At 37.4% G+C, this 14650-nt stretch overlaps 1 protein-coding gene across 1 annotated transcript in view; it reads left to right on the top strand.

Moving 5' to 3' along the window:
* The window catches only part of LOC149208645 (MUS308 and mammalian DNA polymerase-like protein), a 358336-nt gene that overhangs the window by 81156 nt on the left and 262530 nt on the right, over positions 1-14650 (top strand). The window contains exons 6-8 of the mRNA XM_089396147.1: positions 7438-7502; positions 9730-9835; positions 10153-10353. Of these exons, the coding sequence (XP_089252273.1) occupies positions 7438-7502; positions 9730-9835; positions 10153-10353 (372 nt within the window). The remainder of the gene's footprint in view (positions 1-7437; positions 7503-9729; positions 9836-10152; positions 10354-14650) is intronic.

Here is a 14650-nt window from a genome sequence, read left to right on the forward strand (position 1 = left end):
CTTTCATCACAAGTTCAAGCATATAGAGCTCATATTATTTCATACAAGATAGGCTTGAGAAGGAAGTAGTGAAGCTCCAGCATGTTCCCATGAATCAACGGGTAGTTGATATTCTAACTAGCCATTGGCAAGAGGTATGTGTGGGGCTTTCAATGACAGACTTGGATTGGTGCATTGTTCCTTTCTTGCTAAGAGGGACTTTTGAGAATTTTAGCTTGAATAGGAACTTCTGCACAGGTTTATTATGAATGTGTGAGAAGTAATGTGAGATATTTTTGAAAAGTAATTATTTTGTAAGTCACTTGAGTAGAAAGGTGAAAGTCTTATATGTAGGTGTTAAGTCTAAAAACTGGTATATCATGCTTGCATGACATAGAGTAAGAGTGAACTCAAAAATAGATTAGGGTTTTGGTATTAGTTAAAAGCAGTGTTGCAAACATCTCGGTAGCATCCCGATTTTATCTCAAAATCATGATTTTTTGCCGATTTTTATGATTTTTTGGTTTTCTAGACCCTTGCCGATTTTATCCCCATGCCGATGTTCGCAACATTGGTTAAAAGTATAAAGATGGTCAAGATAGAGGCTTTCACACACAGTTGTAGTTGGGTAATTGCAAGAGGGACAGAGAGTAGGTAGCCAAGAAGAGGCATTTCCAGGCACTAAACATTTCCATACAATAGTATGTAACAGATTTTGTACAAAATTACATAAATCTATACAGTTGTATGGACAAAAACCTACATATCTGTACGGTCTAACAAACAGATCGTAAGTACGTCCATACAATTTGCATTGACAGGCTATATACTTTGCCATAACTTTGTAACAGGCTGTACTTCATAGGGAGATCGTTCTTCTCAGTTCAAGGTGAGTTCAGTAACTGTGAAGTGTTGTTCTTTAGTGGGTAGGTGGTGTAGGTTGCCTTATTAATTTTTTCAAAGGAATTAAAACATGATTTGTATTTTGAAGGAGTAATTGCTTGTGTATGTTTGAAATTGATTTTTATGGTTCTGCTATTTAATTTCTAGCTTTTGTGTGATTGATGCTATGGTTTGGATTTAATTTCAGTATTAATTAAATTCAACAATTTGCTTATTTAATGAAGATCATAAGGACTTTAGTTGCCTAGGGCTTGGAACTTTCATAGAGATTATTCATTTGAGTCCTTTTGGTTTCATTAATGCTCAAGTAAAGCTGAGGAAAAGGATATGATCTGTGATTTTATATGCTCTTCTGCCTTTGTTTTGTCTTTGTAAATATTTCTATTTTAATATAATATATATTTTTTGAAAAAAATAAAAGAATGTTGTTAATATTTTTATCACAATATTAATTTATTTAAAGGACTGGTCCCCCCGGGTAGCATTTTTTAAGGTACCTAGTCAAAAGTAGCTGTTAGTCTTTTTAACCGCTGGGGGCTTTGCTCTGTCTATTTAAACTGCTAGGCTGGATCTGTTTCTTCAACTTGTCCTGACGATGAACCACACTGGTTGGTTCGAAACGCGTCGACAAATGATGTCTCATGTGATCTTCGCCGAATTTTTTTTTGTAAACTTGATATGGATCACAGAAGCCTAAACTCTACTAATGTTGCTAATACTTTACACCTTGCCATTTGGCATTCTTATTGGGACTTGGCCAAGCCCTCGTTGTTCATGTGTACTATCATCTACAGGTTCTACAATCTCTCCTTTGCATTTATTTACATTGAGTTTTATGGACCACTCTTTCTTGGGGGTCATGTCCGTTATGATTCCTGAATCCAAATGGCAAATTTCTTCGGAATAAACTTTTCCATAGTGTAAAGCGACAATCAATTGCCGCACATTTCATTCATTGTTAGAATTATTGTCAATGAAATTTTAATACAAAGGTTGTTAAATTTCTGAATACCAGATCTGATTTACACCCTGAGCAATTTTTTATAACCCAGAAATTTAATTAATCCAGTGAATATTTTCTGAAATTGCTGAATAAAAATACACTAGTATATTAACAGTTAAAGTTTGACAGCAGAAGCACAATTAGTGTTATTTTTAGGTATGTGTTATGCTTAGAGCAATTTATTTCAATTTTCACAGTTAGCTCAATATCTTTTCTAGATTAGCAATCATATCAGCATTAAAGTAAACTGCAGATTGAACATAAACATAAATCGCAGAAGACATGCCAAGACAAGAGGACACAAGATGTGGCACTAGCCAGGGACAAACCCCAATGTGGGGAAACCCTTGATCAATTATTCTTATATGTTCTTCAATAGTTCAGCAGAGAGAGAGAGAGAGATAGTACATTTACAACAGAAGTCAACACTTTGACTTTCTAGATAAGAGAATCGATCATCTCTACATGAGATCAGTTGAAGACATGCTGCTTCAACTGATTCTCCAAGGTGACTCCTTCACCTGTCATTGTGCTGCATCTCGTCCATGTGCTGCACCTCACTGTGCTGCACCATGCTACAACATCATACCATGTTCCTGAGCTGCTCCACTGCTGAGCTGTACCTCATCACGCTGTACACAACTTGCTGCTCTTAGTCATCATGCTGCACACATCATGCTACTGCACTAACTGTCACTGCTTTATGAGATAGGTCATCAACATTCAGTGCTCTTCCTTCATAGAATCAACAATGCAGGTCTTCAAGGTGAGGCTCTATCGCTTGAGCGATCCTTAGATCAAACTGTGCTGCTGACTATGGCCTACGGCCTAGCCCAGTAGCAAGTTAAGCCTATGATTATTGAGTCCAATAAGATTGACTCAATCTGAATATACACAAGGACAATTTTCTTCATTGTAATGACAACCCCACATGAACAACCTCATCACTGCACTGTCACCATACTTCTATGACACAGTCTTTGATCCTGTCATGACTCATGATGACTGGTTAGGGCACTTCTTGGTTGTAGCTTAGGGATCCAAACAGCCCTAAAACAACAACCTCTAGTTCCTCCTTATTGCAGATTCTACTGCCCCTCAAGAATAACATTAACTTGCCCAAACAGTCCTTAAATAGGCCACGCTGTTACCTACAGCAATGTGGCATTATGACAGCTATCTAGATGACTGTAACAGGTCTCTTAGAGCTGCGTATAAGGTCTTCTTGCTGCAGAATAAGGGCTGCACATAACAGTGGCTAGGGCATCATCCTAAATTGTGTCTAAGACCTTTCCTTGACAGCGTTTAGGAGGAGCTTCTTCAGGCAGCATATAGGTCCTCCCTTGACTGCGTATAAGTCTCCTTTAGGATTGTGGATTAGGGCTCCTCAACAGCAGATAGATTAGGTCTCTTTTGACAGCGTTTAGTCCTCCTTTGTGCAGCGTATAGAAGCCTCCTTCAACTGCGGATATAGGGCTGTATTTAGACCTTCTTTTGCTGCGTAATAGGACCTGCGGTAGGGCTCCTTCCAACTGCGGCTATGCCTCTTTTGTGACTGCGGCTAGGGCTTATTAAGGCCTCCTTTATACAACGTATAAGGATCCTCCTTGACTGCGTCTATAGGGCCTGCGTCTAGATGTCCAGCGTATAGATCTCTCCATGGCTGAAGCTTGATCTTCATTAGGGCAGCGTAGAGGTCTCCTTCATGACAGCGTATAGGATAGGGCATCCTCTAGGGCAACGTATCCTCTTTAGGTCTCTCCTCCCACCAAAACCCAAAGACAAGTGGAGAGGAAGAGATCACCAAGAGGATGAGTGTCTAAATGACTTGAAGTCCTCCTTTATTTATACTAAAACGTTGAGCACAAGTGGGGTTTATTTGGTTGCTGGCCGACCTTGACAAATTGTCCCATAACACAAATAAATTCATATCTCCATGAATCTATGTTGCACGGGTTCCCGCACCCGGGGGTGGGGTTCTCGAACCCGTCCCGGGTTCCCGCACCCAAGTACCGGATTCAGGTACGGGTTCTTTCCAGAAGAACCCAGAAGAACCGGGTTCTTCCATGAAGAACCGGGTTCTTCAAAAAAAAATTTGGGTTCTTTTCCTTTAATGGATTCTTGGATTCTTGGGTTCTTCGGGTTCTTTGGGTTGTTTTAAAGGCTTGCCGGAATGAATGTCACAATTTCTTGCTGTTTCGGACTGTCTGCAACATGAGCCACAACTGGCAGTCCACTTTTATACACTCAATTTGCCTCCTACAGCTGCGGCATAGTCCCCCCTCCTTGTTGTTGTCAAACGTTGAGCTGTAGGGCTTGATTCATGCCATTGTTTACACAAAACAGCTCACTGTTCACTAAGGAACAGACCTCGACCTCCCTATGCAGACTCCTGTACCCAACCGAAGCCCTAAACAGAGATGACAATGCCACAAACTTACCTCTACGCAGCCCAGACTTGTTAAATTTTTAATTTTTTATACTATATACTATAATATGAGAAGTATACATTTCAGTTCTTTTAACCTGAAATAGTTGCAATTAGATTAATAAAGCGCAGAAAATCTTCATCATTTTTTGCATTAATGAATGGCATTACATAAATGCATTCATACACTGAATATAGATTTGTGCTATTCTTTACAATATAAACCGTTCAGTGAGAATGTATTTCAACTCAATCATCTACACAACATTCAAGCCAGTTCATTATCTACCCTCTAACAATGGTGTTGCTTGCCCTTGCAATGTAATTTCACCATGGATCAACAAAATCTAATTAAATGGTTCAGAATTTGTTCAGGAAAAAGTAAAACAGTTCATAGTATATATATTTTAATTTTTGAAAAATTGAATCATTACATTAACATATAAATTCTGTGGTTTTTCTTAAGGCTTGTGGCTACATTAAAGTATAAATTATGGCTGCTGGCAGCATATATTTCACTGCTGTCCCACCAAACACACAAGGCAGTCCAATAAAATAAAGTTTAAAATGTTGAGTCTTTGTGAACTCATAATACTTTAGGATTTTTTAGCGTACTCTTGAGTTTGTAGGAAACTTGGCTAGTGTATCTTAGTCAGGTGTGTGTGACAAAATCTGTCCCATATCATGATTCATGTTAATATGTAAACAATGAACAGTTTTTTGGTGATAAATTTTGAAATTTCAATGTCAATGTTGAATGTTCAATGATGTGCATGTTCAAATGATTATCATTAAAGTTTTCTTGTTTAAAGTTGAAAAAATATACAAATTCAAATTTCATATATATTATTAATTATAAATTTATAATTTATAAAATATAATTATTAAAATTTAATATTATTATATTACCCGACGAACTCACGCACCCTGTTTCCAAAAATGCCATCCCCGTCCCCGAACCCACGTTTCCTGGCAACATAGCCATGAGTACTTATCGGAATTGGATTATCTTTAGATCAATATCGGAATTGGATTATCTTTAGATCAATCCGACACCTCTCGATGAGAGGGATCCAAGAAAAATATCAGCGGCCATTAATAAGATGACCCACGTGGAGTTTGGCCCTAGTTGCCAATTTTAGCAATTAGAAAATCAGTCGCACAGCAGAAAACATGAACCCTCTTATTTATCCTTAACTTTTATTTCTCAGAATAATTTTGGGCTCCCCTACAGGGAAAATGGCCCACAAAGAAATTCATGATTTTTGCAGGAATTGGAACCCGGAAAACTTGGCTCCCTGAAATACCCGAACTACACCCACACACAGCTTCCTCTCTGCTAGCTGTCACACGTGCGGCTCACGAGCTGTATTATCCACACCTGTGGCCAGAATTTAGCTCAGTCGTCGCATGTGTGGCCTTCTCTCAGTTTATTTAAACCTTTTGGAGCTAGATCTCGGCCTCTGCGAATTTTGGTGGTCTGTAACTCATACAGTTTCAGCTTCCACTGGGTTTCCTTCTTCGAAATTTTATATCTGCAAACTTTTTCTTCTCTTCAGCCTTAAGTCTCTCATTCTTCATTTGAGAAAATCTCTCTGAAATCTTCAAATCACTTGCAATTGTAATGTATTCCTCTTTCCATTAGGCTTTCTTTATAATTCTTCATTGAGCTAGATTTCAAACCCTAATGTCCAAGGTGATCGATAGCTAGAATTAAAAGAAATTATTAAATCCTATCGCACTTGAGATCAATAGTTGAGGTTAGATCTTGATCACTAAAGTAAGTGATTTACTTTTCCTTATACAACGTTAGCCCAATAACCAACATTAATCAACTAATTAATTAATGTGCTCTGACTTATGAAAAATATCATAATAGACACTCAATCAACATGAGCAAGCTGCTAGAAAGTTCTTGGACTACTGCATGCTTGACACTTAGCCTATGCAGAAGTACGTAACTGCTGCTATAATCATCAACAGAGGTCACTTGTTAAAAGATGTAGAGTCTTTGGGGTACATTTATGTGATGGTTTATACCAAATCTAATGCTTCAAAGGTATACATATGTTATTGTTTATACAAAATAATCTAGTTCTTTGAACTTAAAGTTATAAAGATGTGATAGTTTATACTGAATAACGTAATGCTTCAAAATATTTACCTGTTAGTCCCCTCCTGCCGCTAAGCCTTCCTCTTGCATAGAAAAGTTGAAGTATGAGGTCATTTTTGAGGTACATAGGAGAGAAAGGTTTTGAGTTGGTGAGTTAATATTTTTCATTTATTGCTTAAAAATTAATTATCCGTGTTTTGATTACAATGCATTAAGTTCCACAATATGAAACAAATAGATATATGGTAGATGATAGACTATTGCCTGTAAAATATGCCATTGTAGTCAAAGGCTGTGGAAGTGTATATGCTAGCCATATGGACGAGATGAGGTTTGGGGGTCTTAACAATTCCAAAATTCTGGATGATGGGGGTTGAGGGCAAAAATGGATGGCCATTTTGTGTGAGGTAAAAAGGGACAGTAACACCATCCGTAAAGTTTTTTTTCTTGGTTTTGAAATTAAAAAACACATCTCATATTTACAACGAACAATACATTAACTCCATCTATAAAGCTGTCCTTCCCTTGCAAATAATAAATATACTGTTTGATTTTTTTTCTTTATATTCAGATAGTTGTCAGATATACATTCCAATTTGAATTTTACTTGCAAGAAGAGGGAGAACTTTTAACGGTATAATTATGCTGTTGTTTATACTAAGTAATTTAATATTTGAAAAGTTATAAATGTAATCCCCCTCCATTGTCACCTAAGAGGGTTCTTAATTATAACTTATGATGCTTAAGGATACTCTAAGAAACCTCTTGCATTTTCAAATCCAGTTTGGACCATCAATGCTTGTTTTGAAAGTGGTTCAGTTGGCTTCTGATCTTTGATTTGCACTATACATTGTTGTGTAATTGAATTTTATTCTGTTTGGTTGTCAACAGTATATGGTTTGGCAATGTTCCTTAATATACCAAATAAAAGTTAAAACACATTTATTATAGTTAGTGTTATATTAAATCAAATTAAAATCTTTAATGTTTGTTGATGCCCCTCGATTGCAGGTTGAGTGCTTGCAATTGGATGGTGTGCTTGAAAGAAAGAATCTTGTTTATTGTGCATCAACAAGGTAAAAGTTGTATTTTTTTACAGGATGACTTACTCCTTTGGAGAACTTGCTCAATATTTATTTTTATATTCTTAGGATACATCTGCCATACTATATATTTTGTTTGTCGTGTACTATTTTAAGACACAAACAGCTAAGGTTGTGGAGTTTCACACTCAGCATATTGCAGTAGGGATCATTGTTTTGGGCACTACAATATTGTGCAGACACACTGATGCTATTTCTTGGTATATGGTCACCGTATGATATTGTTTTCTACTAGGGTATCCACTATCTAAATATTCTGCTTGAACTCAATTATCTTTAAAACATTTTATACTTTGAACTCAAAGTTTACCTTTGCATTCATTTTATTTTGTATTTGATTTGACTTAGATTAGTGCTTCTTGGAGTGCCTTTCAGTATATTAATCTACTATCTTTTACAAAAGTCTATTCACTGCTTTTTGTCACTGGTAAATGTTAATGCACTTGCCTTTCATTTCTTTTTCCATTCTATGCTTGTTATGGACAAGTACTCCATGAGAGGGAATACCTTTTCTCTTGATAGATTTGCAGCTTCGATGACATGAGTAATAAATTGCTTGTTATGTATGCATTCTTTGTATCTCTTGAATTTTATAAGCCAGATGTTCCAATCCATTGATATCGAGGAAATCCTTGAGAATAACTATCTACAAGGCACACCACCTTGATTTTTATATGAACAGGATGATTATCGAACCTTAATATGTTGTGTTCCTGCTTGTTTCTCTTTATGGCATGTCAGAAAGTTCTTGCACTAGTACTAATGGAGATATAAACATGGCAGGGAGAAATTTAACTACAAGATATGTCCTCATTTAGAGAGGAGAATGCCAGTAAGGTACTCTTGTGATGTTCCAAATAGCGAGATAGTGATTTTAATAGCTTTTGTGGTACTTTAAGCTAATTGGTTGTCTGAAAGGAAGCTGCTCAAGTATCAAAATATGGGGAGAGATGCCAATGTAGATTACATGCCTCTTTCAATCCTTTATCCTAGGTTAGAGATACCGTTCCATCTAGTTGCTCGGTGGTTATTGCTAGACAGAGGACTTTTTCAACAAATACAGCATCTAGGCCAAGTTCACAACTCATAACATGCACTTGTTAACTCTTAAAGCATATGTAACATCCACTTTCATAAAATATAAACTTTGTAAGGGTGCCTGCTGGAATACCTATGAGCAGCCATCTATTTTTGAAAGATTTTGAATCAGTTTATGGTGATCTTGTATCCTATGACGCAAATGTAGACTTAATAACAAGGAAGGTGAAAATGTTTATACCATCTAGACTGTGTCAGACCACTATTTTTCTTTGCATGATTGTGCATTCGGATCACAAACATGTGCCTTTGTTTCTGTAGAGATTGTATTGTATAGAGTCTTTGTTCTGTTGCTAGGGATAGGAAATGCATGATTTCTTTACATACTATATTATCACATATTTGGTGTTTTGAAATCAGTAATGACTTATTTTTCTCTTATTATATCTATGCCATAGTAAACCTTGGAATCATAGCTGTATAATTCATGTTGAACAGTAGAGATGGATATAATGAATAGGCTAAAAGGCTTCTTCTGATTTTGGCTTCTTAGGTCAATTAATTCGGGGAACTGAATTTTCTGTCAGTTCTAATTTGTAGTTTTTTTTACCAACAATTATCCAGAGCCATTGGATGTTTCACTAAAGCCAAAAGTTCTATATTATGCCGATTGGAGGATGCAGTATTAGTGCTCTTAGAATTTTGTTACACTCGTTTGATGTTGGTCATCCTATGTTGCAATGTTCATTGGGATAGACTTGGATTCATTCCTCATATCTGGCTCGGACCGTAATGATAAAATGGGCTGGGTTAATCTGGTGGTGTATCAAACTCGCTGCTGATGATTCTTACTTGCCAGCTGTAAGTTTGACTCGTGAGTTGCTGGTCACCTGAGTTTTCTTCATATATTTTCTGGAGTGAAATTGCAGTAACTTTTTTTTTTGTGATCCAAGTTTTTACGGAGTTTGAGTTGAACTCTTATTCTCTGGCATTGCTGATTATTTTACTGAGCTGAGTTTTGTTGCTATGGTTGGAATACATTAACAAAGATGTTGGGTGGAATGCTTACAAATTTATGGGAATGGTTTTTAAGGGTCAATATTTCTTGAAACTAGATTTGATTTTGATATAGTGCCTTATATTTTATTTGGTTGTTTGACAGTGCTGGGAAGAGTCTTGTTGCTGAGGTGGTGTTGTTGAGACGGGTAATATCAACTGGGAAAAAGGCATTGCTTGTATTGCCATATGTATCTCTTTGTGCTGAGAAGGTACAGTTTTTTATATACATGTTCTCTGTTGTTTAACATTTAGTCTTACTGTTGTAATACAAATGACCATTTGTGAACTGGAGAACTAGAAGCACACAGTGTGCTTTTCTTTTCTCATGATAATGTCTCTCTGTTAGTTTAGAGCCTTAGCCATATATTGCTTCTTGGTGCACAAAAGAAGTTGTGTAGACTCTGTATAGTATACACATGCCCTTCTTTGTTTGTTGGTAACTGTGTAGGAACCTGAGCAATCTTATTATTTGGAGTTTGTTTCTTTGTATCATATTTCTCTTTTATTAATTTCTCTGTTGTGCCAGACTGAACATCTCGAAACACTTTTGGAGCCACTTAACAAGCGTGTTCGTAGCTTTTATGGAGTGCAAGGCAGCGGAACACTTCCTAAGGATACTTCTGTTGCTGTCTGTACTATCGAGAAGGCAAATTCACTTGTAAATAGATTATTGGAGGAGGACCGTCTTGCTGAAGTTGGAGTTATGGTTATTGATGAACTCCACATGGTACGTTTAGTATATTTTCTATTTATTTTGTTAGCTTTTACTGACCATTTAGTATTGAATGATTCACCTCTTTGCAATTCAGTTCTTGTATTGCCTGCATGTTTGTATCACAAACCAAGATAAAAGTTATGGTTTATTATTGCCAATTTCCTTGTTTTTCTTAAAGTAAACTTGGTGTATCTATTCATATATATAGCAAGTAGTACAATCAGTTTTGAAGTTCAACTGTATAACTACCAGTTGAGCTCTCCATAATTCAAAAGAAATATATATTGGATGGCAAGCAGTACAATCGGTTTGCAGGTTCAACCATATAACTACCAGCTGAGCTCCCCATAATTCAAAAGAGACATATACCGGATGGCCTGGCCCATATTATATCAAAAGATGAGGCGGGATCCTAGATATGAGTTTATCCAACCTTGAATGAGACTATAAAGCACTAGATAGAAAATAACATAGAGGATATCAGGACCTGAGATCAGTCGTCTTCCTCATTGATGAGGATGGGGAGGTTTTCTGTAGTCCTTTTCTTACCGTTCTAGGGTTCCTTAGCAGCATTGTCATCGCCAGCATCATTGGCCTCCTCACTATTCTCTCCCTGGTTCCCATTGAACCTTGTTCTTAGCTCACAAATTCTGGTTTGACTCTTGACCACACCAGCTCGACTGTGGAACCTGTTAGATTTTTGGGGTAGCTCGAACAAGTATTTCCGCATTGGCAGTGCATAGCATGTGGAAGTGTTCGGGTGACACTCTCTAGATGGTGACTTTATAAAATGATTTATAAAGTGCTTTTTATATTAATGACTTAATAAAGTGCTTTTTATAGTTAATGATTATAAAGTGAAAGTGACTTTATATTATAAAGTTGGGTCACTTAAGTGATTTAAGTGATCTCAACGAGAGATTAAGTCACGTCTGTGGATCTCATGGACCAAGATCTAATATTGACCATTGAAGATCTTAGAGTTAGTTATAACTGTTTTAATGAGACATAAAAAGAGATTTTGGAGAGTGAAGTGTTAAATTTCGAAATACCAGCTAGATTTATTTTCTCATGGCAATTTATTTTATTCCCAATTATTTATATATTTATCCAAATAAATACTGAATTACCGAAAAATAAAATCACTGGTATTTTTAACTGTTGATTTTTGTGTAGCATCGGGAGGTATTCTTGCATGCCAAGAGGCCTCCTAAGTCGGCCTAGATTTTTTTTTGGAAATTAAAATAATATACAATTTATTTTTGGTTTCATGTAGCCTCAAAAGGGATAAGTCGGCCCCACCATGTAAGGGTGTGTCCCTTGGGTTAAATGCACCCATTTGACTTGTATATATACACATGATGTGACATTTGATTGACTCGCTCATCATCTATCTTATATAGAAGACACTTATGGGAACAGAAAAAAGGATGAAATGGCTAAAGTTTGGAATTGGTTTTTGGCACAAATTTCTAGACATTTTATTGTAAACTTCGCTGAAGAAGGATTTCTCCTAGAAAAAGAGTTGCTGGGTTTTCTCCCAAGTTTGGGTTTCCCATGGAAAATTTGTTGTCTCTATTGTGCATGGTCGTCTCCTTATGATCTTATTTGTTTATATTGTTTTTGCTGCATTACTATTGAGTTTTTTTGTGTATAATTGCTTGATGACATTAGTGGCATAAGAATAATCAATTAAAGATCGTTAGAAGTAATTATCAGATCAAAATACTAGTTCTACTGTGTTTATTGTAGAAAAATCAACATGGTATCAGAGTCTGTTAAAGAGCAGCCTAAAAGACAAGCAAGGAAGGACTTGTTCCAAGAAAGCCGAATTTGGTTTATCTAAAGAGGCCGAGTTGAAGGTTCTGTTCAAGGAGGCCGAAGGCGGTAGAGATCAACTGTAGGGCTGATGTAGGGCACTTGAGTTTGAACAATGACTATAGGAAGGCCAAAGAGTTCTAGCCGAGTTTGAGAAGGAGGGTCGATGCCCTAACCATAGATTAAAGAAGGAACAAGACTGAGGGGCCACAAACCTATAGGAGGGCTAAAGGCCCCAGAAAAAGACAGAGCAGGTTGGGAAAGAGATAGACAACAGTTCCAACATTGATTTCAAGGAGAGTGGAGATCAGCAGAGGCAGTTACGAAGGCATTATATGCAATAAATATATGCAATGGAATTTGAATTAGAGAGATCGATCACACATTGCAAAAAAATTTACCCACAACAATTCTCTGTCACCTATTAATCTGGAAAACCTGGGTTTTCATCCTACAGAGATGAAAACTGCAACCTATAACTCGGTCCCCACAGGATGAACTCGGCCCAAGGAATTCCACCACTTGGAAATTGGCCTTTAGAAGAAATTGACTTGGAAAAATTTAGCCCGATCAATTAGCGGGCAAATCGACTTGCACCCTCCCTACGTGCTATCGTTGTGCCTCAAGAAAACACGACCCCCCAACACTAGAGAAAATTACTCTTTGTGGTGACTCACTCTCTTGAATTCTTATTATGTCTTCACCTCCTCGCTAGGCTTCTTTTATAATATTCAATAAGCCCAAATCCCTAAGCCTTATATCCCTTCTAGAAGATCTGAGAGATCAATGGTTGAGATTATTTCTAAGTCACTTAAATAGTAAAATTATTTATCCTTAGAAGATTACTTATATTTAGATTCAGGAAAGGAGACATAAATCACTTACTCCACCAAGCAAGCAACTAGAGAGGCAATAAATCATCTCCGACATGCTAAGACACCAAGCCTATGTAGAAGACATTATGAAGCTACTATTAGCTTCAATGCTTCCTCCTAGCAAGGAAGGGATTCTCCACCACCCCCAGGTTATCTCGATACTTCACAAACTTCCCTTTCACTAGAGGCTTATCTCGATACTTCACAAACTTCCCTTTCACTAGAGGCTTAGTGAGAACATCCGCCACTTGCTCCTCTATGGAAATGTACTGCAATCTCACAACACCTCTTTGGACCCTGTCTTTGATGAAATGATATTTGATATCGATGTGTTTGGACTGATCATGAAACATGGGATTCTCATAGAGCTTAATGTAACTCTGATCATCACAATGAATCATCGTTGGCCCCATTTGCAGATCAAAGAGTCCTGTAATCATCTTGCGAAGCCATACTGCTTCGCCGCTCGCCATACTGCCTCGCCGCTCGCCATACTGCCTCGCCGCTCGCCATACTGCCTCGCAGCTCGCCATACTGCCTCGCAGCTCGCCATACTTGTTGCTATGTTCTTTGCCTTTGCTGAACTAAGTGCCACTGGCTGCTGCTTCCTATTGCACCACGGGATGATGGCTAATCCCAAGTTGAAACAACATCCATACGTGGATTTTCTATCCATAGCACTCCTTGCCCAATTAGAATTTGTGTGCCCCTGCAACGCCACTCCTCCAACTTTGACATATCTCAGTACAGAGTCTACTGAACCTCATAGGTACCTCAACACATGCTTTGTTGCCACCCAATGAATCTGTCTCGGCTTCACCGTGAATTGGATGAGTGTGTTCACAACAAAACATATAATCGACCTAATGTTGATCATATACATCAATGAACCTATCAACTGCTTGTGCAAGAATCCACCAACTCGCCTTCAGAAGCACTTAGCTTCAGAAGCACTTAGCTTCTTCAAGTTAGTGATCATCTATGTAGACATAGGCTTGCAATCCTCCATCTTGAACCTCCTCAAAATCTCAACTGCATACTTGCCCTGTCCAAGGAAAATCTCTCCTAGCTGGTGCCACACCTCCAATCCTAAAAAGTAGTGCATCAAGCTAATGTCCTTCATCTCGAATTTCAAAGCAAGATCCTCCTTGCACATCCCTATGAGATTCTAGTGACTTATGCTTGTCATTTAGGCCGACATGAGATCCTAGAGATAAGCTGACATTAACTTAAGGAGAGTACTGCCCTTCTTTTAGCCGACTGCAATGTAACTTTGACATTTGTATCATGACTTAATTATATTCATAACAAGACAACAAAACCTAAAGACATCAAGAAGAAGTCTTTGACCTATGAAAAACACTTATTGCTCATGAAACCCATGATGCAAGGAATACAATAAATACATTTGTTTCTTCTTTACATGAAATCATAATTATAAGTCATTATGAAAACTAAACCTAGTTACACCTTTCTTCAACACTCCCTCTTAACTAGGGAGGTATTCATAAATGGTACATGGATATTCTCAATACTGAAGAGATCTTATAAGAAGAGTCGGACTAGTAACCCATCTGTATAGCATCATTATAACCAACATTGTCACATAGCAAGGC

Source organism: Pinus tabuliformis, chromosome 1_2 (genome assembly GCF_031772625.1).
Source record: "Pinus tabuliformis cultivar Carrire ecotype Pingquan chromosome 1_2, CPIR1, whole genome shotgun sequence".
In the NCBI taxonomy this organism is placed as follows: domain Eukaryota; kingdom Viridiplantae; phylum Streptophyta; class Pinopsida; order Pinales; family Pinaceae; genus Pinus; species Pinus tabuliformis.